The 27,989-nt window shown below is 47.6% G+C and overlaps 11 protein-coding genes and 1 non-coding gene across 12 annotated transcripts; 7 read left to right on the forward strand and 5 right to left on the reverse strand. All coding sequences in view use genetic code 12, as the record gives it.

Annotated features, from left to right (window-relative positions):
• Positions 1-146: 146 nt before the first annotated feature.
• On the reverse strand, positions 147-1,231 carry SLR1 (Slr1p; the record flags this gene model as incomplete). Its single annotated transcript, XM_029035995.2, has 2 exons — positions 147-894; positions 1,155-1,231. 2 exons carry the CDS (start codon positions 1,229-1,231, stop codon positions 147-149), a joined length of 825 nt encoding a protein of 274 aa, XP_028891237.2.
• Positions 1,232-3,385: 2,154 nt separating this feature from the next.
• SPT23 (Spt23p) lies at positions 3,386-6,712 on the forward strand (the record flags this gene model as incomplete). The annotated part of the gene is made up of 1 exon (XM_029035996.2): positions 3,386-6,712. The coding sequence occupies one exon, from the start codon at positions 3,386-3,388 to the stop codon at positions 6,710-6,712; it is 3,327 nt and encodes a 1,108-aa protein (XP_028891238.2).
• Positions 6,713-6,916: 204 nt separating this feature from the next.
• HEM4 (uroporphyrinogen-III synthase HEM4) lies at positions 6,917-7,711 on the forward strand (the record flags this gene model as incomplete). The annotated part of the gene is made up of 1 exon (XM_029035997.2): positions 6,917-7,711. The coding sequence occupies one exon, from the start codon at positions 6,917-6,919 to the stop codon at positions 7,709-7,711; it is 795 nt and encodes a 264-aa protein (XP_028891239.2).
• A 234-nt stretch (positions 7,712-7,945) lies between these two features.
• On the reverse strand, positions 7,946-9,964 carry ACS1 (acetate--CoA ligase 1; the record flags this gene model as incomplete). The annotated part of the gene is made up of 1 exon (XM_029035998.2): positions 7,946-9,964. The coding sequence occupies one exon, from the start codon at positions 9,962-9,964 to the stop codon at positions 7,946-7,948; it is 2,019 nt and encodes a 672-aa protein (XP_028891240.2).
• Positions 9,965-12,563: 2,599 nt separating this feature from the next.
• On the forward strand, positions 12,564-13,094 carry CJI96_0002481 (uncharacterized protein; the record flags this gene model as incomplete). Its single annotated transcript, XM_029035999.2, has 1 exon — positions 12,564-13,094. The coding sequence occupies one exon, from the start codon at positions 12,564-12,566 to the stop codon at positions 13,092-13,094; it is 531 nt and encodes a 176-aa protein (XP_028891241.1).
• Positions 13,095-13,227: 133 nt separating this feature from the next.
• On the reverse strand, positions 13,228-13,626 carry HTA3 (histone H2AZ; the record flags this gene model as incomplete). Its single annotated transcript, XM_029036000.2, has 1 exon — positions 13,228-13,626. One exon carries the CDS (start codon positions 13,624-13,626, stop codon positions 13,228-13,230), a length of 399 nt encoding a protein of 132 aa, XP_028891242.1.
• Positions 13,627-13,920: 294 nt separating this feature from the next.
• Positions 13,921-15,759, reverse strand: NPR2 (nitrogen permease regulating protein NPR2; the record flags this gene model as incomplete). Its single annotated transcript, XM_029036001.2, has 1 exon — positions 13,921-15,759. The coding sequence occupies one exon, from the start codon at positions 15,757-15,759 to the stop codon at positions 13,921-13,923; it is 1,839 nt and encodes a 612-aa protein (XP_028891243.2).
• A 351-nt stretch (positions 15,760-16,110) lies between these two features.
• Positions 16,111-16,182, reverse strand: CJI96_0002484. Its single transcript has one exon. It is a non-coding gene; the product is annotated as a tRNA-Asp (tRNA).
• A 687-nt stretch (positions 16,183-16,869) lies between these two features.
• On the forward strand, positions 16,870-18,225 carry HRT2 (putative methyltransferase; the record flags this gene model as incomplete). The annotated part of the gene is made up of 1 exon (XM_029036002.2): positions 16,870-18,225. One exon carries the CDS (start codon positions 16,870-16,872, stop codon positions 18,223-18,225), a length of 1,356 nt encoding a protein of 451 aa, XP_028891244.2.
• Positions 18,226-19,532: 1,307 nt separating this feature from the next.
• On the forward strand, positions 19,533-22,280 carry CJI96_0002486 (uncharacterized protein; the record flags this gene model as incomplete). The annotated part of the gene is made up of 1 exon (XM_029036003.2): positions 19,533-22,280. The coding sequence occupies one exon, from the start codon at positions 19,533-19,535 to the stop codon at positions 22,278-22,280; it is 2,748 nt and encodes a 915-aa protein (XP_028891245.2).
• A 465-nt stretch (positions 22,281-22,745) lies between these two features.
• HSP60 (chaperone ATPase HSP60) lies at positions 22,746-24,449 on the forward strand (the record flags this gene model as incomplete). Its single annotated transcript, XM_029036004.2, has 1 exon — positions 22,746-24,449. The coding sequence occupies one exon, from the start codon at positions 22,746-22,748 to the stop codon at positions 24,447-24,449; it is 1,704 nt and encodes a 567-aa protein (XP_028891246.2).
• Positions 24,450-24,653: 204 nt separating this feature from the next.
• On the forward strand, positions 24,654-27,983 carry RRN11 (Rrn11p; the record flags this gene model as incomplete). Its single annotated transcript, XM_029036005.2, has 1 exon — positions 24,654-27,983. The coding sequence occupies one exon, from the start codon at positions 24,654-24,656 to the stop codon at positions 27,981-27,983; it is 3,330 nt and encodes a 1,109-aa protein (XP_028891247.2).
• Between the last annotated feature and the right edge of the window lie 6 nt (positions 27,984-27,989).

The following is a 27,989-nucleotide window of genomic DNA, read 5'->3' on the forward strand; positions in this document are numbered from 1 at the left end:
ATAGGCTCATACTACATCCGATGGACGACCATTCATGTGTCCACGAATGTATACTGACTTAAGTTGTAGCATGAAGTTTAAAGAAGCCCCCTAAAATCTACAATTCATATCAAGAATTAGTAATTTATATATACTCTTAACGTCTCTTAACGACTTGGTGAGCGGGAACGGGATCTTTCCCTTTCTCTTTGAGGAGAAGCAGAACGAGAATAGCGCCCACGCGAGAACTCATCGGTTCCATTCGACTCGTGGGGAGGATGCTTTGAATTTTCTCGGCTGCGACTCGTTGAATCTCCGTCCCCGTGGTCTCTACGCTCGAAATCACGACCACGACTCTCATCACGACGCTCTCCTATGTATCTGTCCGCACGGTCTCTATATGGCTGGTCTCTTTCGTCAGGAGGGGGGCCCCTGTCGTTGTATCCTCTATCTCTGTAGCCATAAGGCTCTCTACCGTAGCCGTAACCTCCGCCATAATATGGATCGCCACGGCCGCCACGTGGAGGAGGATACGGGTGAGGACCAGGGTAGCCGTAGCCACCTCTCTCGTAGCCGTAGCCATACCCATAACCGCCTCGGACGCCTCTTGGTGGAGGGTAAGGAGCACTATAAGGAGGAGCACCGTATCCACCTCTTCCGTAGCCACCACCTCTTGGGTAGCCACGGCCACCTCTAAATCCACCTCTAGGACCACCTCTACCGCGTCTAGGATTATAAGGGTCGGACCGGGCCACTTGAACCACTAATCCACCTGGTTTGGCATAAGGTAATGATTTTCCATCAAGCTCCAAGGCCTTCTCGCAATCTTCTTCGTTTTTATATTCAACAAACGCGTATTTTTCACCGTCGTCGGTTCTTGGAGGAGGGATATCGAGTCGGACGAGCTCGCCGTATCTAATGATGTTAGTTGAACAGGACTGGACTGGACTGGAGGGATCAAAAAAGACAACAACAAATCAAGAAAAGAAGAAGAAAGGAGAAGGTGGAGAGGCTTTGGAGAGAATTGGAGGAGGGAATTGGGTAGCAGGATTGGGAGGGAGGAGGAAGGAAGTTGTGATTGAGTGAATGGACAGATCATGGAAATATTCCATGGGAGGGAGACAATGAGGATTTGTGGACTTTTGATTCCTGCGGGGAATTAGGAGGAAACGTACTTTTCGAACTCAGGCGCTAAATCAGCCGCCTTGGATTCCTTGGTGAACCCTGTCACGTAAAGGGTGTTTTTTGGCATTAGATGGGCTGATTGGATAGAAGCGCTAGAGGAAATTTTGATGGAGAGGCGAGAGCGTGATCAAGCGCACGTGCCGTGAGTCATGTGACAGATACGACAAGCATCTTGCCTATGTTGCCTTTTAAACCAGGAGGAATGCGTGACGGAATGCGTGTGCAGTGCTACCTTCGAGAAGATCACGTAGCCACGTAGTTATCGTTAGTTATGGTTACCCAGAACAAGGTTACACCCGTACACCACGGGCGTGGGCCCCCGTAGTCAGGCAAGATTGGGGTCATAATTTTATGTAATGAAAAAGTCATCTACAGATTTGATGAAAGAATAAGCCAGATAACCGCTCAACGTATGTGTGTAGGAGTTGGTTTCCTATTGTATGTGGCAGTGTGGCTGAAGGCACATTTTGCAGCCATTCTACGAGAAGAAACCGTTAGGTCTCCACTTACCCAGATACGAATTAAGCTCCATCCCAGAGAAATTTTGATGGACAGATCTCGTTTTGAACTCATAGAACTGCTTGTGTCATCGATCCTGTAGCACCAAAAATGGTCATCACTTGTATCACAAGCTCTATACCACCGGGTAAGGTCATGGACAGTAAAACTTCTCTACAAGCTGATGAACATATAAGGCATATCCTAAAATCTTAAAGTCCGAAAATATAGGTCACTCTGCAAGTGAACACAAACTTTCTCTCTTCAAGATCATCATTAAGCCTAGAGAACCAAAGACTGTCTGCTGAGTTTAGCTTCCAAGGTATCAGCGCTCATTCATGATTAACGAATCTCCACAACTACACCTCCCATTTTTGTGACCCTCGTTTAGCCCCCCTGTGCGGATATTAAAGGGACCGTGCATCAGAGGCCTGGCAGCATGCTCCTCTCAAAATTCACCAGCGGCTGCTGAAAAACCTGAATCTCCGGACCTGCGCTTCCCTCCCCGAGCTTTCATCTACATTGTCCATTGCCAGCGCCATTGTAAAGCAATCGCAAAAAGAAACAAAGCAAAGCAAAAGTGATAGATAAATGAAGATAACAATTTCCATGCGCTTCTTCGGATTTGTCGATCCTTTTGCCAATCTCTTTGGTTTCTACCACATTCCCACTCTCCCACTCTCGCACTCTGTAAGGTACATTTTTCCAGGTGAGCCCGCCCACAGCAAAGCTAAGTCAATTACGAAACCACACAGTAATCACACAGTAATCACACGGGAAACACTCCCACAAGGAAAAAGAAAACACAATGGTGGCCAGATCACTTCCACCACATTAATCCCGCAAACCTTGCATTTGCTGGCCTTACCCGGTGGCTGCCCGCCTTATCTCCCGGGTGGGTGCTTTCTTCTCAATGGGTGCAAAAAAAAAAAGCATGAAGGCACCTGGCGCACGCACCATAGGAGCATCACTTCAGGCCAGTTTCCATACAATTAGCGTTTGGAAGAAGATCTTCACTGAGATTCCGCTATATTCAAGCATTCCTCGTCCTTTTGCACTTTTGCTTTGGAATTCAAGTCAAAAGGGTGCCCGATATTGCGTTCTTTTTCAAGCATCGGCCAGAGTCTACTTGCGCCTGGCGCCTGCCTGCCTGCCCTGCCCTGCCCTGGCCCGCGCTGTGTGCAGGACGGACCCACTGCTTCTCCCATCTATTCACTTTTTTCCCTTGTCGTTTCTGTTTTTTTCAGCCTGCCTCTTGCGCGCCCCAACATGGTACCCAACAAAAACCCCCAGGTGCGACCTTGTTTTGCCCCTACCACCCACACCTAAACTTCTCTTTCCAGACTTTGGTATTACACTTTGCGTGGCGTAATTGACACTGCCCTGCTCCCCCAAACCAGAAGAACCCGTACCTCCATTCTCCTTTGTTTCTCGAGGATCCTCGTAACACACCCGTACATTGTATCCTTGTCGTGCGTGGAGGTTTCAACCGCTTCTGCTTTTTATACCTCTCCTATTCCTGAGGGGACCCTTTGCAAGGAAGAAAAAAAAAAAAAAAAAATTAACCTTCGCGTGCTGAAACCTCGGCACACAGTCACTAAAACTTCACTACTGAACACCGAACACTTAAGAACATTTACAACGGTGAACACCAGCTTTTTGTCCTTTTCGCCTCTCTTCACCTTATCCACACACTTTATATCCTGATCAAATCGGCCCCGCTATGGCCTTTGCTGACGATATGGTTGTGGACCACAACGTCCTCTTGCACCAGGACCACGATGACGGCGACATCCTCAGCGAGTTCTTGGACCAGCGGGTGTTTGACCTGGTCAACGGGAACACGCCGTTGAACTCCAATGGCGTCAGCCCGCTTCATCAGGATTTCGACTCCATTTTCCACAAGTTGAAGCATGAAGATGACCTTTTGGACGAAGGCCAGGCAAACACCATGTCCCAGGATATTCTGCCCGACCAGAACTACTTGTACGACGCTTCCCACGAGAACTTTGAGCGGGAATCCTTTGCAAACGATAGTCCGAAACACCTGCCGAACGACTCGACCTTAGCCACCTATGAAGCTGTGCGTAAAGAGGTATCGAATATCAAGTTTGGCACCCTCAACCAGAAGGTGTGCCCGGACTCTTTGGAGCTTGAAGATTCGTCATACTTGGATTTCTCTCCAGAAACGATGAAACTGCTTCCTTATAATTTGGAGGTACTTGACTTGCCCACCTACTCGAGAGTGGAGACGCAGACAAAGTTGCGCTTCAACTTCAGCCCACCGCCGAAGGAAACTTTGGTACGCATTCCCCAAGACTTGGTTTCAAAGACAAAGCATTGCTTGCAGAATCCCGTTGACGCCTTGCCCGAGTTCTTGAAAGAAAACATGCTCTTCATGGATACCTATGTGCTAACTTCAGATGGTAAGACTTCGTGCAACATCTGCAAACGGTGCATCAAAAGAGAGCAGAAGAGAGCCTCGAGATCTAAATCGGGCCCTGCAGACGCTGCTGATTCACCAAACTCCTCTATGAACAAGAACCTCCCCAATATGTGGAGTAACGAAGACATGGTTAAAAAAGCTATTATTTACAATTCCAAAGAGATTGTCAGTTTTGCTCCTCCAACAGGTCTTATGGATGATCCATGCAAGAGTCTAGATTTTTCCATTAGAATCGTATGCTATTGCAGGCATCACAAGGAGCAGAACGGTTTCAAACTTCTTTTCGTCGTGAAAAACTACCTGGGCGAGGTTGTGGCTAAGCACTTGCTGGATCCAATTATGATCATGGACAGGAAAAAGAACCAGAGCGGTGCCAGAGAATCCACCTCTGCAAAGCCTAGAATCGTCAAGAGTGAAGATCTCAATGGCGAAGGCACCGATGGCATGCATCCACTCTCGCCCAACTCGATTGATGACTCGAACTCAGAGGCCTTAGTCAACACTGATACCAATACAGACTCATTCTCTGGTCCTAGAGGAACGAAGAGAAAGAAGATGTCTTTTGACGACTCCGGTAACAACTCAGGTAATCCCATGTACAATGGCTCCACCGGCTTGTCGCCTCTCAGCAATAGTGATACCAACACGTCCATTCACAATATGAACTCAAAGAACGGTTTGCATCCTGTCAACAAGGGCTCTATTCATGGCTCTTTCACGCAGCTGATGCAAGCGCTGCCTATCCCAAGGCAACGTCTGCAACAACTGTTCGGCGTTATGCAGCAAGCCAGTAATCATCCTATGATTCAAAAGATTATTCCTGCCCAAGGCCCTATCAGAGGCGGTATCGAAGTCACGCTTTTAGGCTTCAACTTCCGTCCTGGTCTCAATGTAAAGTTTGGCTCTAAAAACTCTTTGGCTACCCACTGCTGGTCAGAAAGCACTATGGTGACCTATCTTCCGCCTGCTGCTCAACCTGGACAAGTCTTGGTTAGCTTTGAAAGTCTAGAACATGTCATCCCAGTCAATCAGCAACTGATTTTCACGTACACTGACGATACGGATCGTCAGCTTATTGAACTTGCATTACAAATCGTCGGTTTGAAGATGAATGGAAAGTTGGAAGACGCGAAGAACATTGCCAAGCGCATTGTCGGTTCTGACTCGCAAGCTGGTAGTAGCGGCAACACTCCATCACAGCAAACGAATGTGTCGGATATGAATCAGGCCAGTAAAGAATGGTATGACAATGCTCACAAGGCCGTGGAGCAGCTAGTGAAGTCTGAGTTATCCACCGAAGAGATCCTAATTAACTTCCTCTCTTTGGTGGATTTGCCAAATTGTCCAATCATTATTCCAAACTGGCAATTATGCAACAATCAAGGCCAATCCTTGTTGCATCTCGCCACATTGAAGAACTACACTCATTTGATTAAGTTCCTTCTTACTCATGGGTGCAAGATTGACATCAAAGACAACCAAGGATTGACGCCATTATTCTTTGCCTCCATGTGCGGTCATCGCGATTTGATGAAGGTGTTCATTGAATGCAAGTCCAACTGGAACATGAGATTGGCAAACGATAAATTCTTGAAGGACTACTGCGATATCAATGTGTTGGATGTCTTCAGCAAACTTGAGGCGGAAAACTACACTTCAGACGACGTGAGTAGCGTGAACAATTCGGGCAGAGACGCTGTTGATGATGAGTTGACAAAATCATACAGTGTTGACTCTTTGAACTCATTGTTCATGATTGATTACGGAAAACACATCTCAAAGATGGTGATTGAATCGTCCACAGAAGAGGCACAAGACTCACGAGATGCCGATGTGTTTGACAGAGCCTACGACAGTGTAACAAGGCCAAGTTCACCCGACGGGTACGGAGACGATTCTTCGGATTTCGCAGACTCTGAACTCGACTCGGATGATGATTTCTCCGACCACGATAGAGAACCAATTCGGGAACATTTCCGCAATGGCATTTACGAGGATGATGATTACGATGATGACTACAAAGACTACGAAAGCAGTGATGCAAATGACAGTGACGAGTCCGGTGACGAAGACAGAGACAGCGAGAGGCTTCCCGATGCATCCAAGAAGAACGGGCTATGGCAGAAGATGAAGAATGCCGTTTTCCACAGCGACAACAGCGATGCAGAGCTTCCTTCGTATGATGACCTTTTCCCATTTGGGCATTCGTCTGTGGGCGAGAAGCCCAAGACACAACAGGAGAGAGCACTCAGTGAACAACAAAACATGGAAGGAACGCTGGCCACTCGCAAGAGATCAGCTACGGAGGAAGACGCGGGGCTCGCATCCGACTCTTCGGAGGACATGGTGATCTCATACATCAACCACCCACGTAAGACGGTGGAAAGCGACAAGATGTTGTTGTTCTTCTGGCTCCCGATCTTGGTTTTCATCATTGGATTGTTTTTGTACGTTGGCATCACGGGGCAGAAGGTTGGATTTGTTGAAAAGTTCAAGGAGATGGGGCGTGACACCATCGGCAACTTTATGGTTGGCAACGAACGAATCACTAGAGTTTTTAGGAAAGAGGCCGTCAACAGGGCGCTGAAGGCGATCAAGGGTTGACGTCTCATGGGGTTTATCGGCGTATATATATGATTAATAACTAATGGTTCATGGACGATTTGTTGTAGGATTTGCATCCACATGTGGTTAATGATGGTGACAGCGCGCAGCCACTGAGATTCAGTTTAAAGGGCATTAGTCAAGCATCACCTACTTATCGAAAGAAATTCATCAACAAGCTTTTCAAAACAAAACCATCTCTCCATGAGAGTGCTCATGCTCAAGAACAAAACCACCCCCGTGGACACGTACCACGAGACGTTCACGGCATTGGGCCATACACCAGAGTTCATCCCGCTACTCAATCACTGTCCCGTGAGCGTGGAAGAAACCACCAACTTCCTCTGTAGCAGGCAATTTCTCGAGGAAACCGACCTTTTTATTATTACACTGCAACGGGCAGTGGAAGTATTTCATCTTTGCTTGAACGAAATCAGCAAACAATCCACTCATTTGGCATCAAGGATTAGATCGAAAACTGGATACACGGTGGGCCCAGCGACAGAGGAGATCCTTAAAGCAAATGGCTTCAGCGATGTAAGAGGAGGCTCCGACGCAGGCAGTGGTGCTGTTCTCGCTGACATCATCCTAAAAGAGATGGATCGGAGCAAGAAGCAGAAGATCGTGTTCTTTACAGGCACAATTCGTAAGGATATCATTCCCGTGAAATTGAGGAGCCAGGGAGTTAACATCGAGGAGGTTGTCATTTACAAGACAGAGTGCAAGCGTGGGATCGTGGACCATTTTCTTCGGTGTTGCGAGGAGCCAGTTGATTGGATTGTGTTTTTCAGTCCTCAGGGCACAGAGGAGATTGTGGAGAGGTTGCAGAGGCAAGAGATCGAGAGTCTACGCGGAACGAGGGTTGCAAGCATCGGGCCCACCACAGAGGAGTACTTGGTGCTGAAGGGCATTAGTGCCAGTGTGGTTGCAGCAAAACCCACGGCAAAGGCGCTAGTGGAGTCGTTGCAAACGGTGGAAGCAAGGTCCTTGGGGCCTTGATGGGGTTTGAAAAGTAGTTGCATTATTTATTTGGGGGTTATTTATTGCATTTGATGCCGGTACATTTTGGTTTGTGTGGATTGACTCTAATGTTTAGTGTACTTACAGAGTGGGGCATCTGACTGTATGTATCTGTCAACACCGCTACCATTTGTTGTCCCCTACTTCAGAGTTCGACTTCAGATCGAATCTTTAAAATTTCTTGACAACAATAACTTAAATATATAGCATAGCTTACCTTCTAGACTGTTTCACAACATCGATGATCTGTGACACCACACTGGGGTTCGACAAGGTCGAAATGTCTCCCAACTGGTCTTCCTCTCCGGCCAATACCTTACGCAAGATTCTTCTCATAATCTTACCTGAGCGTGTCTTGGGCAAGTCATCCACCAACAAGATCAACTTGGGGGCGGCAAATGGGCCAATCTCCTTGCGAACAGTCAAAATCAACTCCTTCTTCACGTTTTCAACGGTCTCCTTGTCATCAGGTTTGAAGGTCGACTTCAAAGAAACATAGGCGGCGACAGCCTGGCCCGTCAACTCATCAGCGTAACCGACAACAGCACTCTCAGCCACCATGTGATGCTCAATGAGAGCAGCCTCGATCTCGGCAGTGGACAATCTGTGGCCAGAAACATTGACCACATCGTCCACACGGCCCAAGATCCAGAAGAAGCCATCCTTATCACGAGCAGCACCATCACCCGTGAAGTAGTAGCCTTTGTAGGCACTGAAGTAAGTGTCGACAAAGCGGGCGTAGTCGTTGTAAATTCCTCTGGCGATCGAGGGCCAAGCATCCTTGATGGCTAATACACCTTCCACGCCGTCTTCCTTCAACTCTTCGCCAGTGATGGGGTCCAAAATGTGAGCAGTGACACCGAAGGAAGGCAAAGAAGCAGAACCAGGCTTTGTGGGGGTGACACCAGCCATTGGGGTCAACAAGTGAGAGCCAGACTCAGTCTGCCAATAAGTGTCGACGATGTGGGCCTTGCCACGGCCAACGTTGTCGTTGTACCAGTGCCACACCTCGGCGGCAATAGGCTCACCAACAGAACCCAACACTCTTATGGAGTCCAACTTGTGTTTCTCGATGAAAGAGGTGCCAGCCCTCTTCAACAAACGCAAAGCAGTAGGGGCAACGTAGAACTGGGTCACCTTGTACTTGTCCACCACTTGCCAGTAACGGGAGTAGTCTGGGTATGCTGGTGTACCTTCAAACACTACGGTGGTAGCACCGTTGAGCAAAGGACCGTAAACCACGTAGGTGTGCCCGGTGATCCATCCAATGTCACCGGCGGTGAAGAGAATGTCATCCTCATGCAAGTCAAAGGTGTACTTCGCAGTCAAAGCAGCGCCCAACAAGTAGCCAGCCACATTGTGCTGGACACCCTTTGGCTTACCTGTGGAGCCCGATGTGTACAACAAGAACAAGGGGTCCTCGGAGTCGCAAGGCACTGGAGGAAAGTAGTTGCCGTACTTGTCAAGCTCCTCGTGCCACCACAAGTCTCTTGGTCTGTGGAAAGGCACGTGGGTAGAACCTGTTCTCTTGAACACAAGCACGTTTCTCACCTGGGGCAAGTCCTTGAGGGCCTCGTCGACGATCTTCTTGGTCTCAATGGTCTTGCCGCCACGCTTGGACTCGTCAGCAGTGATGACAATTCTTGAGTCGGCATTGACGATTCTGTCCTTCAACGAGGTAGAGGAGAATCCAGCGAAAATCACAGAGTGAACAGCACCGATACGGACAATGGCCAAAAGCGTCACCAAGGCCTCTGGCACCATGGGCATGTACACGGCAACGGTGTCGCCCTTCTTGACGCCCAAGCGAACAAGGCACTGGGCCAACTTGGAAACTTGCTTCAACAACTCGCCGTAGGTGATGGTGTAGCCGGTATAGGGTTCATCACCTTCGTAAATGATGGCAGGCTTGTCTGGTTGCGAGATGGCCCAGCGGTCAACTGCGTTGTAGCAGGCGTTCAACTGGCCACCAACAAACCACGCAGGCAAATCGCCATTGACAAAGTCGTTGGTGGTTTCTCTGGGGTAACGCGTCTCGTCAAAGGGTCTTGACCACGACAAGAGTTTTTTCGCCTGGGTTCCGAAAAACGTGTAGGGGTCTTCCACCGACTGCTTGTACAATTTGTAGTAGTCATCCAAGCTTTCCAAGTGAGGCTTGCGGGTGGCCCTTTCGAAGAAACCCTTTGGTGGGTTCTGGGCCTTCTGTTGTTCCATGAGCAAAGATTCAGGCATTTTGGAGATGATGGAGGAGAAGGGAAAAAAAGAAGAACTAAAAGATCAAAAAAAAGCTTAACGGAAAAGGATCGAGGGGGTATTTATAATGGTGGCTGCAAAGGGAGATGAAATACGATGTAGCGCTCGACCCCACAGAAAGCGAGACAACCAAGGCTCTAAGTGAAATGTCACTTTTTGCGGGGCGCTGGATGCAGGACCACAATGGCCCTAAGGGTTGGTGGAGGGAGGGAGGCCATCTTCCCCGGAGAGAGGTTCCGAAACAGCGCCAGTTTCATTCTGGCGCAGGGCGAGCGAGCGACTCCGAGAGGGTCGTTGTGGGGACACCCCCACAGCACCTAGCGAGGTCAAGTTAGGAGTACGGCAATCACGATTAATTGACAAAACTCCATTCACCCAAAAATGCTGTTTCATCGTCAAAGCGGTGTTTTCGGTGTTTGAGTTGAGCCTGGGCTTTGGTCGCTGTGAGGGTCTAAAGGCCCTCGCTGCCTTCCTCTGGGACGAGCAGCGGTAGAGGAGGCCCAAAAAGTGCGACGGGTGGCCCAAGAAAAAAAAAATGAACAAGCCGCTATTTGCGGTGGTGCGGTGCTTCATTGTCCCCCTCTGGAGCTAAGTGGGCCTCGTGGACTGCCTGGGGCAAGTGGGCCTAGCGTACACCTTCTCAACAGGGAAACCACGCACAGATGATAGAGAGCCAATGGAGGATTTAGAGAGCCAATGGAGGTTATTGTAGAAAAAAAAAAATGGAAATTAAAGAGTAGGTTAATTGACCAGAATGGGAGATTGAAATTGAGTAAGGAGTCGAGGATCACTGGGTTACTGGGGTTACTGGTTTCCTGGGGTGTGTGAGTTGTAGTGGCCCCTGACCTTAGTGCTCACCCCGGTGGGCGCCGAACACCCGCTACCACCGCGCAGGCGGTCCAACTCAACGCTGAACCTTATTGGGCGTTGAGGGCGATTTCCAAGATTTTGGGATTCTCGACGTAGATGCACGCCTCTGGGTGGTTGTGGTGGTGGTTGTGGTGGTGGTGTTGTACTCGCAATTTTGCTGCTGTTGGTGATGTAGCCGCAGTTCTGCTGCTGTTGGTGTTGTAGCTTGTGCTCAGTAGAGATCATCATCAGTGGAACTGGCAGTGTAGCCACGGAATTGGTCGACCAACGGAGATCGGAAACTCGTAGATCCCCATTGTCACTCGATGTCGCTCTAACCTTTGCCAACTACGCAATCCTCTTCAATTTATTTTTGACCTTCTTTTTTTTTTTTTTCCTTTTGCACTCGACGGCTTCTCGAGGTTGCTTCTTCGTCTGGGGCCATCGCATTTTGCAGCCATTTCGTCAAGTCGCAGGTGAACCAACAAACGCTGTGAAAGCCAACAGACGTGGACCCAGTGACTTTTCTTGGAGGTCAAGCCTCGCTACGTCACCTTGCCCGTTGGATCTTTTTTTTGGTTCCGTTTGCGCTGGTGGGCCTAACACCGATGAGGCCCCCGTCGGCGATAGAGAAGGCAACTCTGTGGAATTGGTGCACTCGGGCAAAAGGAGCCAGAGGTTGTTGCTGGTCACTGGAAGCGTGGATGTGGATTGACGAAATTGGAGTTGTTATGAAGGGTGAATTGCTGGTCAATCTTGGTTGGCGTTGGTAGTGTGATGGCGATGAGTTAGACTCAGTGGGAATCTGACTTGCACCATACAATTCTCCTACATGGATTGTAAGAGTAGTGAGATGTAGTCTGTCTCTGGATGCTGCCACATCACTAACAAAAATTGCCTCATTTGAGGTCTGCTTCGATCATGCTAGAACTTGCTGCCAGTCTCACCAGTGGAAATGGCTGCGAAAGGGTCTCATCGATGTGGCGTAAGACGTACCGCTAGAAATCATGAAAATCGACTTTCAATATAAAGTTTTGCAATGAATTTACTGAAGCGCCGCTTGTAGCGAGAACTATTCAAACTGTCCTCTATGGCGGTTCTCTATAAAAGAAAAATAAATGCCCTTGTAAAGTATCTACTCAAGCACCACTGAAGCGTGCTGAGTCAGAACACCAAACTCGAGCTCATCTCGAGCTCATCTCGAGATGAGCTCGAATCCAGCACTTTTGTTTACCAATCCCTTCTTCTCTCAGCAAATTTTTCCTCCAACTGGCATTACTCAACCTCAGACAGTCCATCGTCTTCAGAATATATGAATAGTCCAACCGGTAAATGCCTCACTATACCATTCGGATCTCTCAGAAAACCTCTTCGCCCAATTCCTTTGATTGTGTCTACTCCACATCCTCAATGTGATCTTCACCGTGCACCTTCTGTGGCCTTGGCTTCTCGATTTGGAAGAATGGCTGCGAAATGTCACTTTCTTACCAAATTGACCACTTCCTCCACGAGCTTCAACAAAGACAAACAAACAATCTACAAACTTCAGCATACTAATAAAAAAAAAAAAAGAAATAAAGAAAAAGAAAAAGAAACTATCAGATCTCCCCAAATACAAAAATCTCAGACCCTTTTCCTACCAAAATGGTCCCTTTGCTTCCATTGCCACTGGCCTGTACATGTCGCAGGTCTCTAACAACCACATTGGACTCTCCCAAATCTTCCCTGGATGAGTGGGATTGCATTGAAAGTCACGTCGCTTCTAGTGCGGACAGTGGCAAAACCTATAGCCAACGGGCTCAAGGCCCAGGCGAAAAACAACGAGGGCTTCAAGCGAACGTGTATTCGGATCGCCCAGACGGTGCACGCCACTGACGTGAGGTTGCGGATGAAGCTCTTGGGGGAGAACAAGATCAAGATCAGGCCGTTGAACGATAAAAAGGCCATCGAAAGCGGAGCAAATTTTTTGTCGGAGACGTTTATCTTTTCTGTGGCGGGGCTGCTTATCTTCTACGAGTCGTATAGGTCTCGCAAGAAGCTGGCCAACGAGAAACAGAATGTCAAGAACGATATCAGTGAGCTTCAAGATGATATAGAGGAGGTCAAGAGTCTTCTAAAGCTCCTCTCGAAGGAAATTGACCATCTACAAGCCGCCACAAGGCAAGCAGCTGATGAAGCTCAAAGGAAGCTACAATCACCGCCAACTCCATCTACACCAACTCCACAACTTGGACAATCTCCAACTACAACACAGACGTAATCATCTACAGCATAGCATGAAAATTTTAGAGTCACATTTAATATACATTCATATATTGTACAAAGATTCTTGTCAGAAGCAAGCCGGAGTGCGTCTATCTTACAAGGTGGGTTTGCATGTTCACCCCCGTGGTTTATTTGCCCTTCTTCTTCTCCACCTTCAACAACAACGCCTTGTTGATGTGTGGTAACACACCACCGTAGGCAATAGTCGCCTTGATCAAGTTATCCAACTCCTCATCACCTCTGATGGCCAACTGCAAGTGTCTTGGGGTGATTCTCTTCACCTTCAAGTCCTTGGCAGCGTTACCTGCCAATTCCAATACTTCGGCAGTCAAATACTCCAACACAGCAGTCAAGTAAATTGCGGACTTCGAGCCGATTCTGATCTTGTTTTGAGCGTTTCTCTTCAAGTATCTCTTGATTCTACCCACTGGGAACTGCAACCCTGCTCTTGCTGAGTGGGAGCTTGTCACTTTGCTGCTTTCTGCAGACTTGCCCTTTCCTCCATGGACTTTACCTTTTCCTGACATTAGGACAATTGATAGATGGGTGTTGTAAGAAGAATGTAGTACTAAGCAAACGGATGTTTACTTTTTGTCGCTATCATAACATAAGGCGCGCGAGTGTGGAGGAGGGTTACCCGGCCGCGGAACGCTGGATATAGTTTAGGCTGGTGAGATGAAGCATTTGAGGGAATAATAAAATTGCATCAACGCCATTAAAGCTCGTTTAGTCTGGTTCGAGCGTTGCAAGCACTCTTACAAAGCCTAGTTAGCTGCGTGTATGGACTCGACTACGGCGAGGTTTGCAACTTGTAAACTCGTTTACGAGCTGATAGTGAAGTGAGCTCCAAGTTCATCTAGGAGTTTTTCAACTTCACTTCGGGGCTTCCTGAGCTCCGTACAAATTGAGTCCATATGCTGAACTCCTTTCACAAGCTTCATTAGCTTGATCAAATCCTCTTTATTGCTGTGGCCGTAATCATCGTCGCCTGAGGAGTCTGTACCAGTAGTGGCAACTTTATACATTGGTTTTGAGAGCTTAGAGTCCCCGTCGTCATCGCTGTCGCTTTCAAAGACTTCCAGATCTGTAGAAAGAGACTCTTCACTCTGACTAAATCTCTCCACGTGGTACTGAAAACTCACGCTCCGGTTCTTGCGCCCGGTTTTTAAGTTGCTCTCGTTGACTGTGTCTCTTAGTAGGCCCTGGTTAGAGGAACTGGCTTGCGACATGGCCCGCTCCTTTGCCTTTTTGATAACATCAGTTGCGTGGCTCTTGACGACCTCGTCTAGAGGATCGACATTGGACACCTCATTCTCAAAAAACTTTGTAACTTTGTTGAGTATCGGGTACAGATGCAGACGATAGATGAGTCCTCTCACAATGCCAAAGTTGATGAACCGCCTAACATCGATATTTTGAAGTGCCTTCTGATGCTGAAGATACCAGTCTTTAAGTGTCTGACCCTGGTTCAACAGGCGGTACAAGTAAAAAAGCGTGGCTTTAGAAGGAACACGAACGGTGACTTTTGGCGTTCTTCTTAGGCTGAATCTTCCTCCATCTTTAAAATAAGCGGTTGGCGATGCCGAAGTCGACGGTGAAGACTGCGGGTCGATACGAGATGCGATGCTGCTCATAGCAGGGTCACTGTCCCCTCTAGGAGTACCCGGAGTAGCAGGCGTAGCAGCTATCAGGGGCGTCGGTAGAGCCAGGTCGTCAGACTCGGGTGCTTTCACCACGTACGCTTGACACTCTTCTGCCATGCCATTGGAAGTGAGGAAATTGCCGATGTTGTTTGTTGGGGCGTAGATGTTGTTGAACTGGAAGATCGCCACCATGGTGATACACCTATAGTGCATCAAGTGCTGGATGCATTGCTTGGTGAGAAGGTAGTCGGCGTCAGCAAGCTCGGAGATTCTCCTCACAGAATTTAGCCCATTAATAAACGGGAGGATCTTCACCATTGTTGGGTCCCAGTTGACGTCGATTAGCGAATGTAAACGCACCGTCATTATGGGCACTTGAAAAGCCTTAATATTCACTGGGGGCGGGAGAACGGGGAACAATTTGATGTCCACACTGTTGGAAGTGTCAATTGGGATGCAGCATTCTGAGTAGTTGTTTAGGTCCTGGTAAATTTGGTGAATTAGCGATTCGATCGACAGAAGCGTGAACTTTCTTACTTTACCCTGGCCAGGTGTGAACTCCACTGTGGGTGTCTTCTCAGGCGCCGCTTTTTCGTTGAAAAACATCATCTCCTTATCAAGCTTACTAAGTAAAAAAGACTGCTCTTCCAAAGCACTGAACATTCGTCCCATCCGCTGTATAGCCAGCTCGTATGGAGTTGTATCTGAGTTGTAAGGGAATACAAAGCAAAAGTTGAAATTGAACGAATTTCGTGAATAATTGCTCCCCTCAATGTTCACAGGGTATCCCAAGACCCGCAAATTGTCTACCTTGAACGATATGAGCTTGTTGCATAGCTGTGGTTTTGGTATCACATAGTTCTTCACTGTATCGAAGTTGAAGAGAGAAGCAGGAGACTCGTTGGCTGTCAGAGCTATGGCTCGCTCGGGAACTTGGTGCACGATCTTTGTGCCTTCTGTAGGGTGAAATACCGCATAGAAGATGGCCAAGATTGGCACAAACCCATCGGTGTCCATAGGATTCGAAGGTCTTAGGAAAGGTGAGTAGAGGTTCGCGAGACTTGTATAAGGCACAAAGGCAGGGAGTTCCTTTCTACCAGGTTAAAGAGATTGGAGATTTGAGTGATTGAGTGATTACAAGGCACGAAATTCGTGTTTAAATTGTGTATCGAAGCATTTTACCGGTAATTTGGAATTGGTGGGTTTTCATGATCCAGAAAAGACCTCGGTGCTCTTTCGCAGCATCAAGCGTAGGTGTGGATGCGATTCCCGTTGCGCCAGAGATGACGAGAGAAAAGCACTTGAAAAAATATAACAGACAGCTTCAACATTATTTAGATGCCAAGACAAGAAAAAAAAAAAAAAAATCTCCGAGACGGGGAATTGAACCCCGGTCTACCACGCGACAAGCGGTAATTCTAGCCACTAAACTATCTCGGATGCTGCTGATATTGGGTGCGCGCAGGAAAATATAGATATTATGAAATTCAGTACATTTTAGCATTTTATTCGCTCGATTCTCACTCATTTGCTTCAGAAAACTTTACATAGTTACCTTGCTGGTTCAAAAACAAAATCCCAAAACTATAGATACCAGCAACTATTTTCAAACCCTTTTGCTTTCAGACCTAAATTCCAGCCCAACTTCTTTCATATAGGGGGATAGCTGATCCCATTAATCTAAAGCCCATCGATTAAATTGCAACAATTTGAGCGGTTCCAGCGCTAGAAAGCTAGGCAATCATTGCAAATTAGTAAACCTGCCCCGTTTGATCAAGCTTCAAAGTGTTGTCAATAAGAAAAAGCTACAGGTAGCCCATTTTCTGAGGGGTGCGAGATTCACTCTGGCTGCGAACTCAGTATCAACTTAAACCAATTCAGCGATACCACCTCCATCTAAGCACTCAATCTACGAACATTATAAATCCTGAAACTATATCAGCATAATTATCTTCAAGCTTTCCACATCATTCGGGACCTCACCAAGTCTTCATCATCTCCTTATCGTCTACCCTCCTGGATATACTTTCCAGCCTGCACAACCATAAGGTTGCACTTGCGAGCCCTACTGTATCTATACCTTCAATTGACTGGTTTATTTTCCAACTAATTCAATAAAAGCAATACATGACCTTGCCACCCCCTTCATACAACGACAACCCAAAGTCGTTTGCGTACCCAACAGTGCACAAGCGTTGGCCAGCAATTCTCACCTCAGCCATTGAGGATGTGTCAGATTACAGTAAGCGGAACCCAGGCACAGAGCAGTGTGCTGAATATGTGACAGAAAAGCTCCAAGGGCTCTTGAAGGAGTTTAAGCAGGATAAGCAGGTGAGAGCGTTTACAAAAGAGGAAATCGCCATCAAACCGGAGCTTGAAGAGTACAACGAGGAGTTGGAGAAGTTCAACAAACAGAAAGTTGTCACTTGGCTCACGGGGCCCTGGCTCTACTTGGAGTGTTATTTCTACCAATTGATTGATGTGTGGTTTAAGCAGACGAAAAAGCTTAAGGATTTTGATGTTTTTGAGGCAGGGAAGACCAAAGCTTTTAAACAGAGCGGCGCTGGGGTGGTGGAGCTCTGCCACCGCTTCAAGCTTCTCTCGGAGCAATTGGCCCAAAAATCAACAGACAGTACCACATTGAAGTTGCTTTTCACTGAGTTCATTGACATTTCTCTCTGGGGCAACGCCACCGATTTGTCGTTGCTCGCAGGCACTACTACTTTGGAGGATATAAAGAGTCTCCAGGGCGCTGAGGTGAGAAAAAAGAACGAGGAGAAAATTCTCGTCAACGATACAGAAAAGGCGTGGGAACATTTGATGGGCACCGCGCGTGATAGGGTTGATATAGTGTTGGATAACTCTGGATTCGAGCTCTTTGCGGATCTTTGTTTGTCGTTGTTTCTTCTCGATGCCAAGGTGGTCAACAGAGTGGTGCTTCACTGTAAACGAATTCCTTGGTTTGTGAGTGACACTATGCCCAAGGATTTTGATCTTTTGCTTGCCCAGCTTGGCGACGAGCACTTCTTCGACGATGCTAGCGGAGATTCGTCTGGTAGCGAAGCCATTGGGTACTTACTCAAGAAGGTGAAGCAGTACCATCAAAACGGTACGATCTCTACTCAGTCACATCCATTTTGGACATCTTATGCCAACTACTGGGATATTCCAAAGGTCAAGGATCTCTATGAGGAATTAGGCAAATCTAACCTAATCATCTTCAAGGGTGACTTGAACTATCGTAAGTTGACTGGAGACTTGAACTGGGACACCACCACTCCGTTCACCGAGGCCATCCAAGATTTGGCTTCCTCTAGGCTTCCGGTTTTGTCGTTGCGTACATGCAAGGCAGACGTTGTTGTTGGCTTGCCCAAGGGTGTCAACGAGAAGCTCATTGAGGAGTATAAGAAGATGGGCAACGAGGTTGGAGAGTTCTGGACCGCTTCCGGGAAGTGGGCCGTGATCAGTTTCTCCAGAGGCTGAGCAAGTCTGGATCAGGAACACTGCTGTCGACTGAGTGTTGCCAGGTTATAGACGTGATATAAAAGAATACACTATTTAGAAGGGAGGTGATCTCGATCGAGACATCTACAATTCTATAATCTTAGCCATGTATAAAATCTCTGTTGTGAGTTTGGTTCCAAACACCAAACAAGAACGTAGATCTGGTAAAATGAAAAGTTTATTCTTAAATTCAAGGTGATGGCTGCGAAAACGAAACGAACGTTGCGCAGTTTATGCGTGAGGCTCTCCCCACATAGACAAGGCAGACACAACCCCATGGTAACCAGCCTGCCATTGTCCAGTCAACAATAGCAAGTTACGAGGGCACAAAAAAAGAAGAGGCCAAAATCGAAACCCACCTCGAAATGTACCAGCACTAAAACTAAAATTCAGCCCCATACCCTTATCGCTTGCATCGTCTCGCGAAATAAAGACACTGGAAAGCCTCTCAGAGCGCCTTCGCTGCGCTCGCAGCCCAGCACCAAATCGTAGCTCCCAAAGGACCGTATTTAAAGCCACTGACAAAATTCAAAGGAGCGAAGCTGAAAGTCCCGGACGCCACACCCCAATCACTTCATTCGCCGTCACAAAAAAGAAAAGAGCCCCTTGTGCTGGGGCCGCCTCCGCGCAAGGGTCCAGTCAGTTGCTGCCAAACGTTCGCAACCGCGCTTCGAGGCAGTAGGGGACTGGTGAGAATGGGATTGGAAAAGTGACATAACCCCCTACGTCACCGAAGCGGTGGACATCGACATCATTTTTTTGGGCTAGACTTCTTTGTAGGTTTATTTCTTTATCATGCAATTCTCCTGCTAATTCGGCTTTTCACCGTACCCTCCACTGTATCTCGCTGTGTCCCTCCTTCTCTGCCTGACCGAATTCTGCCGCGAAGCGCATAGCCGTAAGGGTCCAGCGTATTCCCACTTGGAGAGCTTCAATTGACATTTCCATACTACCAACGTGATCAGAGTGACCGGTTTCGGGGGCAATTCCTAATCTCGCCCGAAATTGGACCCTCTCCGCCCTGTTTGCATGTCCTTGTTCTCTCGTCACCCTGGCGACTTTTTTCCCCTGCACCATCTACTAACCCGCACAGTTCAATCTCTCCAGCATCACTCATTCTAAAATCATCCCTCAAGACCCTTAGTCGCTGACCAAGCCTGATACAGTCGAACCAAATTCGACTTTATTTCAGTTTTTTTCACCAAGAAAAGCTGACTCCTATAAAAGTCAGCTCTCCTCCCCTGCAAAGCAGAGCTCACCACCTCCCTTAGTTCTAGCTCATATCCATGTCTTCGGTGCCAGCGAAGAAGAACAGGAAGGTCTCGTGTGTCCACTGCCGCAAGCTCAAGCGGAAATGTGACGGTGAGCTGCCTTGCCTGAACTGCCAGAAACGCAACATCGTTTGTGAGTATTCCCTGACTGACCGCCGCTCCCAGCGTTTCTCACTAGTGTACATTAAATCTTTGGAGACGAACGCTGAAATATACGAGAACATCCTAAATGAGTTGATTCTGTTGAGAGGCGACAAGGAGGCTCTTGTGGCCAAGCTCGAGTCTCTAGAATCGACGTTCCCTTTGACGGCCCCTCTGCGTCCGTTGGCGCAGGTGCTGGAGGAAATGGCCTCCATTCAGAGATCTGAAGAGAGCGCAGAGTCTGAGAGAGCTCATCTTGATGACGAGGAAAACTATTATGGCCCAGGGTCCATATACCATTTTGGTGAATACACCACTCCTGAGCTGCTGAAGGAGCTGCCGCTGGAACGGATCATCAGCAGCTTGGAGACGGTCCACACGAACTACAACTTCATCAAGAGTGTAGTGGTTAACTTTTTCACTCACCAATGGCCCTCCTCCAACTCGTACTATCTCGACAAAAATGCCATTCTAACTGATCTTCACAAGGGCAATGTCTTTGAGAGCCCCCACCTCTCAGAGGAGCTTTTGTATGCCATTTGTGCTAATTCAGAGCTGCTCTCGTACGAGGAAGCAGATTCTTATCGGCTTTTGGCCCTTAGCAAGGTCTACCCGGCTGAGGTGAAGCTGTCGATTCCTTTGGCTCAAGCGTATATGCTACTAGCAGCGCACGAGTTTTCTTTGGGAAAAGTAACCAGTGGTTGGCAACTCTCAGGTTCCGCAATGCGGATGGGTTATGATTTGGGCTTTCATCATTATGGCGGTCCTGACGCTACTCCTCAGAAAAACAGACTTTATTTCGGCTTCATGTACATCGATTCGTACATTTGCATGGCTGTGGGCAGACCTTACACGATTGAATTGAAAAACATGGTGGTGGACAGAATACCGCAAGAAGAGGATACTGACTTTTATAATCTTCGGGACGTGGTGCTGCTATTGGAGCTTGCAAGACCAATGCTAAAAGCTACTTACGAGCCTGTGCTGTTTAACAAAGACCCTCGCATCAATTACTTACTCAAATTTAATCGTTCAAAAATGTTCAACGTGAAGATCTTGAAGTGGAAGTCGGATTTGCCTGCTCTGTCACATTGGCTGCTTGCGCTGCTCAAGGCTCACGATGATTTGGCTTTTCAAAATCACAACCTAAAGTTCCTCTATTGGTATGTCTTGTTATTTGTGAACAAGCCTTTCTTGCATGTTCCACGCCAATATCTGGCAGCTTACATTATAGAGGAGATGTCAAAAGAAGTATGCCTCATTGTTAACCTGCGTCTTGAACGTATGGAGGTGGAAACAAGGTCACTGCAATTGTTCCCACCTGACTCATTTAAGTTCGTCCGATATGAACAAACTGACCCTTACCACTGGGCAACCATGGATGTCTGTATGATTACGCTTCTATCTCATGTTATTGTTACATTAATCATGGATCATCCCACACATTATCTATATCTAGAAAAACATCTCAAGACATTCACGCGGTATCTCAATGGTGTCAGCGCTCGAAAGTATAAGTGCAAGAGCAATGCCATGGAGCGTCTTCTAAAGAGATACTTTGAGTGGAAATCGACTCGCGGAGATCTAACGAGCAAGCAGTCAACTTCCCTGATGGACACTGGCGTCTACGAAATGAAGCAGCTCAAGGAAACCATAGATATGCCTGATGAGTCGCCCTACTCGACGCTGACAAGCACAGATCACGAGACACCAGGTTCAAACTACGGAGTCACTTCTGGAAGCGACTCCATGCTGCCGTCTGATAGAAAGCTCGATGATAAGACGTCCACCAACCAAGACCCTCAAATACTGGGAAGATCTTCTCAAAGGCCTCCTACTATCGAGGAGGAACCAATCTTCAGTCAAAACACAGTGTATGATGCTGCTATGCAGCAAGGACAGGTAGGCACATTTCCACAGCCATCAGCGCCAACGATGGAACAAGGTAAGTTTGATAACTCACAGGTGAGACCTCCATACTTTGTTCCTCCAATGCCTGAGTATGCTCAATACCCAATGGCCCAGCAGCCACAAGCGTACATTCCACCACAGCAAGTACCACCACCGCCACCACATGCTTCCTCGTTTCATGCTCCTCCTCCCGATACCAAGCCTTACAACGAGCTACCGCCCAATGTGCAACCCAATGTTATACCGCCAAATGCTCCTTCGGATCATCCAATGTTGTATGAACCAACGCCACAGTCAACTCACCAAAATATTCATAGCGGAACGCAGAGCACCGTGAGTGTTCCTCTTTCAACGATGCCTACAGATCCTTCCCTTTCAAGTGTGCCCCAGATCACTCCAAACCAATACCCACAGCAATACCAGCAACCATTTGAGCACCAGCCTCAAGGCAGAGAAGAGCAGGCAGAACCAATTAACGCATATGATCAAGGTAACGTCCAAAGCGCTCCATTCTACCAGGCCCAGATGCAGCAAATGCAACCATCGCAATCCTACACGGATTTCCTGGGAGAACAGGCGCCTAAGGATTCGGACATGGTTGGGCAGATCATAGAGACGTTGTTTAGAAACACAGGAGAAGAGTTTGAAGCGCCAATTGATCAGTTTAATTGGGAGAAGCTTTTCGATGAGAAGTATGCTGTGATGGGTTAGCCAGTGAGAATGGAATAGCAAATAGCGGCCTTAGTGCAGACAATAAGAATTTGGGATAAAATGATCTGAGAAGATAAGTGTAGAGAATGAATGCATTTAATGCCCCTGGAAAGCTTTGAAGGTTAAACGTCAGTCAGAAGGGCGCTAATAAGGTAGTACTCTTTTGCAACCAATAGTAATGTATGCACGACTCCGAAGTGAGACACCGCAAGATGCCAAAAAAGCCGAGTACGGTCCAACATAAAAACAAATCGTGGTCTGTTTTAGGGTCTGGAAGAAGTATTAGAGACCTTCCAACGATAATATCTCCAAAGGAATTGTCATGCCTGAGTCGTTGGGTTTTCACTCTGTCTGAGGCGTGCACAGAATCTTCTCGAAAATTTTCCTCCATCCTCACGTTTCCGGCCTATATAAGCTGCAAGTTTTTCCCCCAGATTTACTTACTTCTCCATACAAACCTCCCTCATGTTGAGATCCAGAATCCCTGCTACCAGAGCTTTTGTGCGCCACTTGTCCCACAAGGAATTGAAATTTGGCGTTGAAGGCAGAGCCGCTTTGTTGAAAGGTGTCAACACTTTGGCTGATGCCGTTTCCGTCACCTTGGGTCCAAAGGGCAGAAATGTGCTCATCGAGCAGCAGTTTGGCTCTCCCAAAATCACCAAAGATGGTGTCACCGTGGCCAAGAGCATCACCTTGAAGGACAAGTTTGAGGACATGGGCGCCAAGTTGTTGCAGGAAGTGGCCTCCAAGACAAACGAGTCTGCCGGTGACGGTACTACTACCGCCACTGTTTTGGGTAGATCCATTTTCACCGAGTCTGTTAAGAACGTTGCTGCTGGTTGCAACCCTATGGACTTGAGAAGAGGTACCCAGGCCGCCGTGGAGGCTGTGGTTGACTTCTTGCAGCAGAACAAGAAGGAGATCACCACTTCCGAAGAGATTGCCCAGGTGGCCACTATCTCTGCCAATGGCGACTCGCACATCGGTAACTTGTTGGCTTCAGCCATGGAGAAAGTTGGTAAGGAAGGTGTCATTACGGTGAAGGAAGGTAAGACCTTGGAGGACGAGTTGGAGGTGACTGAAGGTATGAAGTTCGACAGAGGTTACATCTCTCCCTACTTCATCACCAACGCCAAGAGCGGTAAGGTAGAGTTTGAGAACCCCTTAATTCTCTTGTCCGAGAAGAAGCTTTCCTCCATTCAGGACATTTTGCCATCCCTTGAGTTGGCCAGCCAGACCAGAAGACCATTGTTGATCTTGGCCGAGGACGTTGACGGCGAGGCCCTTGCTGCTTGTATCTTGAACAAGTTGAGGGGCCAGGTTCAGGTTTGTGCTGTCAAGGCTCCAGGCTTTGGTGACAACAGAAAGAACACTTTGGGCGATATTGCCATTCTCTCTGGCGGTACTGTGTTTACTGAGGAATTGGACCTCAAGCCAGAAAGCGCTACCATTGACCAGTTGGGTTCTGCTGGTTCTATCACTATCACCAAGGAGGACACCGTTATCTTGAACGGTGAGGGTTCCAAGGAGAACATTCAGAACAGATGCGAGCAGATTAGGAACTCTGTCGAGGACACCAAGACCACCGAATACGAGAGAGAGAAGTTGCAAGAGCGTTTGGCCAAGTTGTCTGGCGGTGTTGCTGTGGTCAAGGTTGGTGGTACCTCTGAGGTTGAGGTCGGCGAGAAGAAGGACAGATACGACGATGCTTTGAATGCCACCAGAGCCGCTGTTCAGGAAGGTATCTTGCCAGGTGGTGGTACTGCCTTGATCAAGGCATGCAGAATCTTGGATGACGTCAAGAAGACCGCTGCCAACTTCGACCAGAAATTGGGTGTTGAGATCATCAGATCTGCTATTCTCAAACCAGCCAAGAGGATTATCGAAAACGCTGGTGAGGAGGGTGCTGTCATTGTTGGTAAGATCTACGATGAGCCAGACTTCAACAAGGGTTACGACTCATCCAAGAGTGAGTTCACCGACATGATTGCTGTCGGTATTATTGACCCCTTCAAGGTTGTCAAGAACGGATTGGTTGACGCTTCCGGTGTTGCCTCGTTGTTGGCTACCACCGAGTGTGCCATTGTCGATGCTCCAGAGCCAAAGGGCCCACCGGCACCTGCTGGTATGAACGGCGGCATGGGCGGTGGCATGCCAGGCATGTTCTAAACAAATCATGCGACCCTACGCTTGTAAATAGAAAAACAATTTGTACAAAAGGACGAAAATTAGATACTGGAGGTGTAGTTGGTGAAGATGGTACATCGTAGAGGGCAGATCATCACCTGTGTGCAGTGGTTATCAACACTGTGCGACTCATCGCAGTCATTACATGAATATCAACTAAACCTACTTCAAGAAGTAAGATGGACTATGTTTGAGGATTTCATCCGACATAAAAAATACAGGCAAGTCGGGCTCAAACGGTCGCAATATGAGCACCTTGTGGACCTTGAAATCCGGCACAAGCTTCTACGAGAAGTTGAAACGAGAAGAGGGAGGAGGATAGAACCAAGAGCCAAAAGAACCTTTCTACGGCGTGTTTCTGAGATTATCAAGAGCAGGCCGCTTCCAGAAGAAACCTATGAAACGTGGCATTTTAGAGATGGTAAAGTTGAGGAGGAACCCCAACCGAAAAAGAGAAAGACGGACATAGGTCTAAAATTCAATAACTTGGTGGATGAGCTCGTGTATGAAGCAGGTATCATAGAAAAGAGTAAAGAGAGTGAAGCCAGTGAAGATGAAGGTGCGGGTGAACACGAAAATGATAATGAGAGTGAGAATGAAAATGAGGAGCTGGACTCCCAAAGTGATAGCGACAGTGACAGCAACAGTGACAGCAACAGTGACAGCGACCGTGATTATGATAGTGGAAAGGACAGTGATATAGAAGTTGAGGAGGAGAATCGGGAAGACAGTTGGGCCCAGAAAAAGCTTCGCAAGATCGAAGCCGGGCTTGATACTACACGATCATGGGCCAAGGACAGGTTCATTCTCACCAAGGCAGGAATGGAGTTTTCTGGGTTGCATCAGGAGAGAGCATCGCTCATCAAGCAGCATGCTACCAATGTGCTGAACTTGCTACACATCAATATGCTACGACAGGAGTGGGATCTCGCGTACAGAGCGTTCTGCATTCTTGTGAGGTTTGATTTCGTGGATGTCAGAGCGATATGGCCACTTGGCGTAGAGATATTAACGAGACGAAGAGAGAATATGATCAAAATGGGTACCGGCTCCAAGCTAGACTTCTTGAAGTGCAGGCAGTTCTTGGACTGGCTCAGGCTCGTGTACCCTGTGTTGCCAGGCGTGGTGTTGACAAAAAACTCACGAGTAGGGCCGGTGTTTCATTCAGGATCTCGACGACATGCTCCTGCTTTCGTAGCAGCATCACTATGGGAGCTATTGCTAGATAAGCGGTATACAAGAGTACGGGAGACGTTGGAGGAATTGCTCTTGGTGCCTCCCTATTCTGTTGACGGCAGCTTCCATTTCATCGCTGCCGTGTGCTGTCTCTGTGAGAACATTCATTTGGCTGATGTATACGTGAAATTCGACAAGAATGAAACACTTCCTTCGGAGGAGGTGATTGGCGACTTGGCTGACGATATGATGCTTCTAGGGTCAAAGGACGCTATTCAAGCTCTTATATTGAGCAACATCTCCAAAATTGAGGAGCTGCTTGAGTGTTGTAAGATGTTGAAGTTTGAGTACCCCAAAGCTCAAATCGAGGATCAAATGACCCGATTGAAGCAGTTCTTGAACGGAAACATCACATCTCTTGCCCCTGAGGCTCCAGTGACAGAGACATCGAAGACTGCCAACGGCATATCGTTTGTGCATGGAGTGGCACTGGAAACCTCACAGGGACCTCATGTCATTCCCGAAAAATATATGCATAGATTTGTTCACCCTGATGAAGATATGAAGATTTCTTGGGTCTGGAGGTGGTTCCTGAAAATTGAGGGTGAGACTCCATCCGCTCGTTGTATCAAGTGCCAGGAACTGATAAAAAGAGAAACTAGTGGATCAACAAAGTCTTTAATCAGGCATTTGAAGAAGCACGGGATCGACAAGGATACGCGCCCAGTGAAGCAAAGGATCGAAATCCGTCCTGAGTTTCTAGGATCTAGGGATTTGCCGCATGATCTCACACAAGAGGGTGATAAAGCACCCGAGGATCGTTTGAGAAACGCATCCCAAAAATCGCCCAAAGGTCGGGAAGTTATGTCAAAAGCATATCATTCTAGCGGGATTAACCCGAACGATAGCGAAATTGAACATGCAACTGATGCAAGTGACAGTTGCAGTGTCGACAGCTCTCAGGCTCCGTCGTCTCCTCCAACAACTGCTGGAGCAAATGCAGATTCAACATCGATGCCAGTGTTGGAGAAAGGACACTCTGATTTACAATCAGATGGTGAACGCTTAAATTCAGCACCAACGCCTCCATCGCCCCCAGAGCAACCACCATATTCTTGTTCTCCCAACGATCGAACTTCTTTCACGTCTTCGTCGAGCCAACGTCCCGCTCATACACCTTCAGAGCCTTATATCACTTCGTTTGAGCATGATACATTTGTATCAGACCAATCATCAACCGCCAAAGCAACACAGAAAACAGTAACTCAAGTTTCTGCGTCGGAGCTTCCACACGAAGTCCCACCTGCAATTCATAGTCGTATATCCGTACACTCATTGCTCGGAGATGACGTTGAGCCTCCGCCTATGCCGGGCCCTCTGCTTGACGTGGACGAAGAGAAGCTGATAATTCTTGAAGAGCTTAATCGGGAGCTCCGTGCTGTCGAAGAACAACAACTGGTTCCTTCACCTGATGTTTCGGAAAAGGAAATTCATACCCCTACCCGAGTTCCATTCTCACCAGAAACGAACTCTGCAGAATCGCAGAGATTTATGAGTGTGAGAAGACAATCTGTTCGTCGCCAATCAAATTTCAGTCCCAATACCACTTTTGCAGCATCTCCAGGTGATGCAGAAACGAGTTTGCGCTTTAGAAACTTTGCTCACGATCCATTCAGATCAGACAGAAGTGAGCTCGAGGACAGTCCCACTCAAAATAGTTCCGTCCTTGGTGGTATCAATAGTGATCATCAATCAACATCTGAGTCAGGAGAAATTGAAGACATCCCAGATACCCTTGTTTTCAAGGAGGAGGACGACCCGATCAAGGAGGAAGCACCGGACGAGGAGAACAGAAATTCAGGGATTATGGCTGATACAGATGCGGTTTCTCTCTCAGAGATCGCAGCAAATCACCCAGAGCGGGTGGAGCATACCCCACAGGAGGGTCAGAATACTACAGCAAATACTTTAGATGGCGTTTACCTCAACAAAGATCATCAAAAATCGTTCGAAACCGAAATTGAACAAATTGATCCGGATATTCTAGCTCTCAGCCAACCAAAAGATGAGGAGCAAGATACGCCTGCCGAGTCAATACAATTAAGTATACAAGACGACAGCATCAACACACACAATGATCAATATGAGGATGCTCAGTCTCAACTTGTCTTTGGAGAAGAATATCTGAATCATTTAGAAAGACACGAAAATGCTTCAGATTCAAGCGAAGGAGAGACCCAATTCTACAGTTACAACGACAGTCACTTCAAAACGAGCGATTCTTCAACACAAAATACTCAATTCCAACGTGTGACAAAGTCCAACGTCGACTCTAACTAATTTCAA

This window comes from Candidozyma auris, chromosome 2, assembly GCF_003013715.1.
Source record: "Candidozyma auris chromosome 2, complete sequence".
NCBI lineage: Eukaryota > Fungi > Ascomycota > Pichiomycetes > Serinales > Metschnikowiaceae > Candidozyma > Candidozyma auris.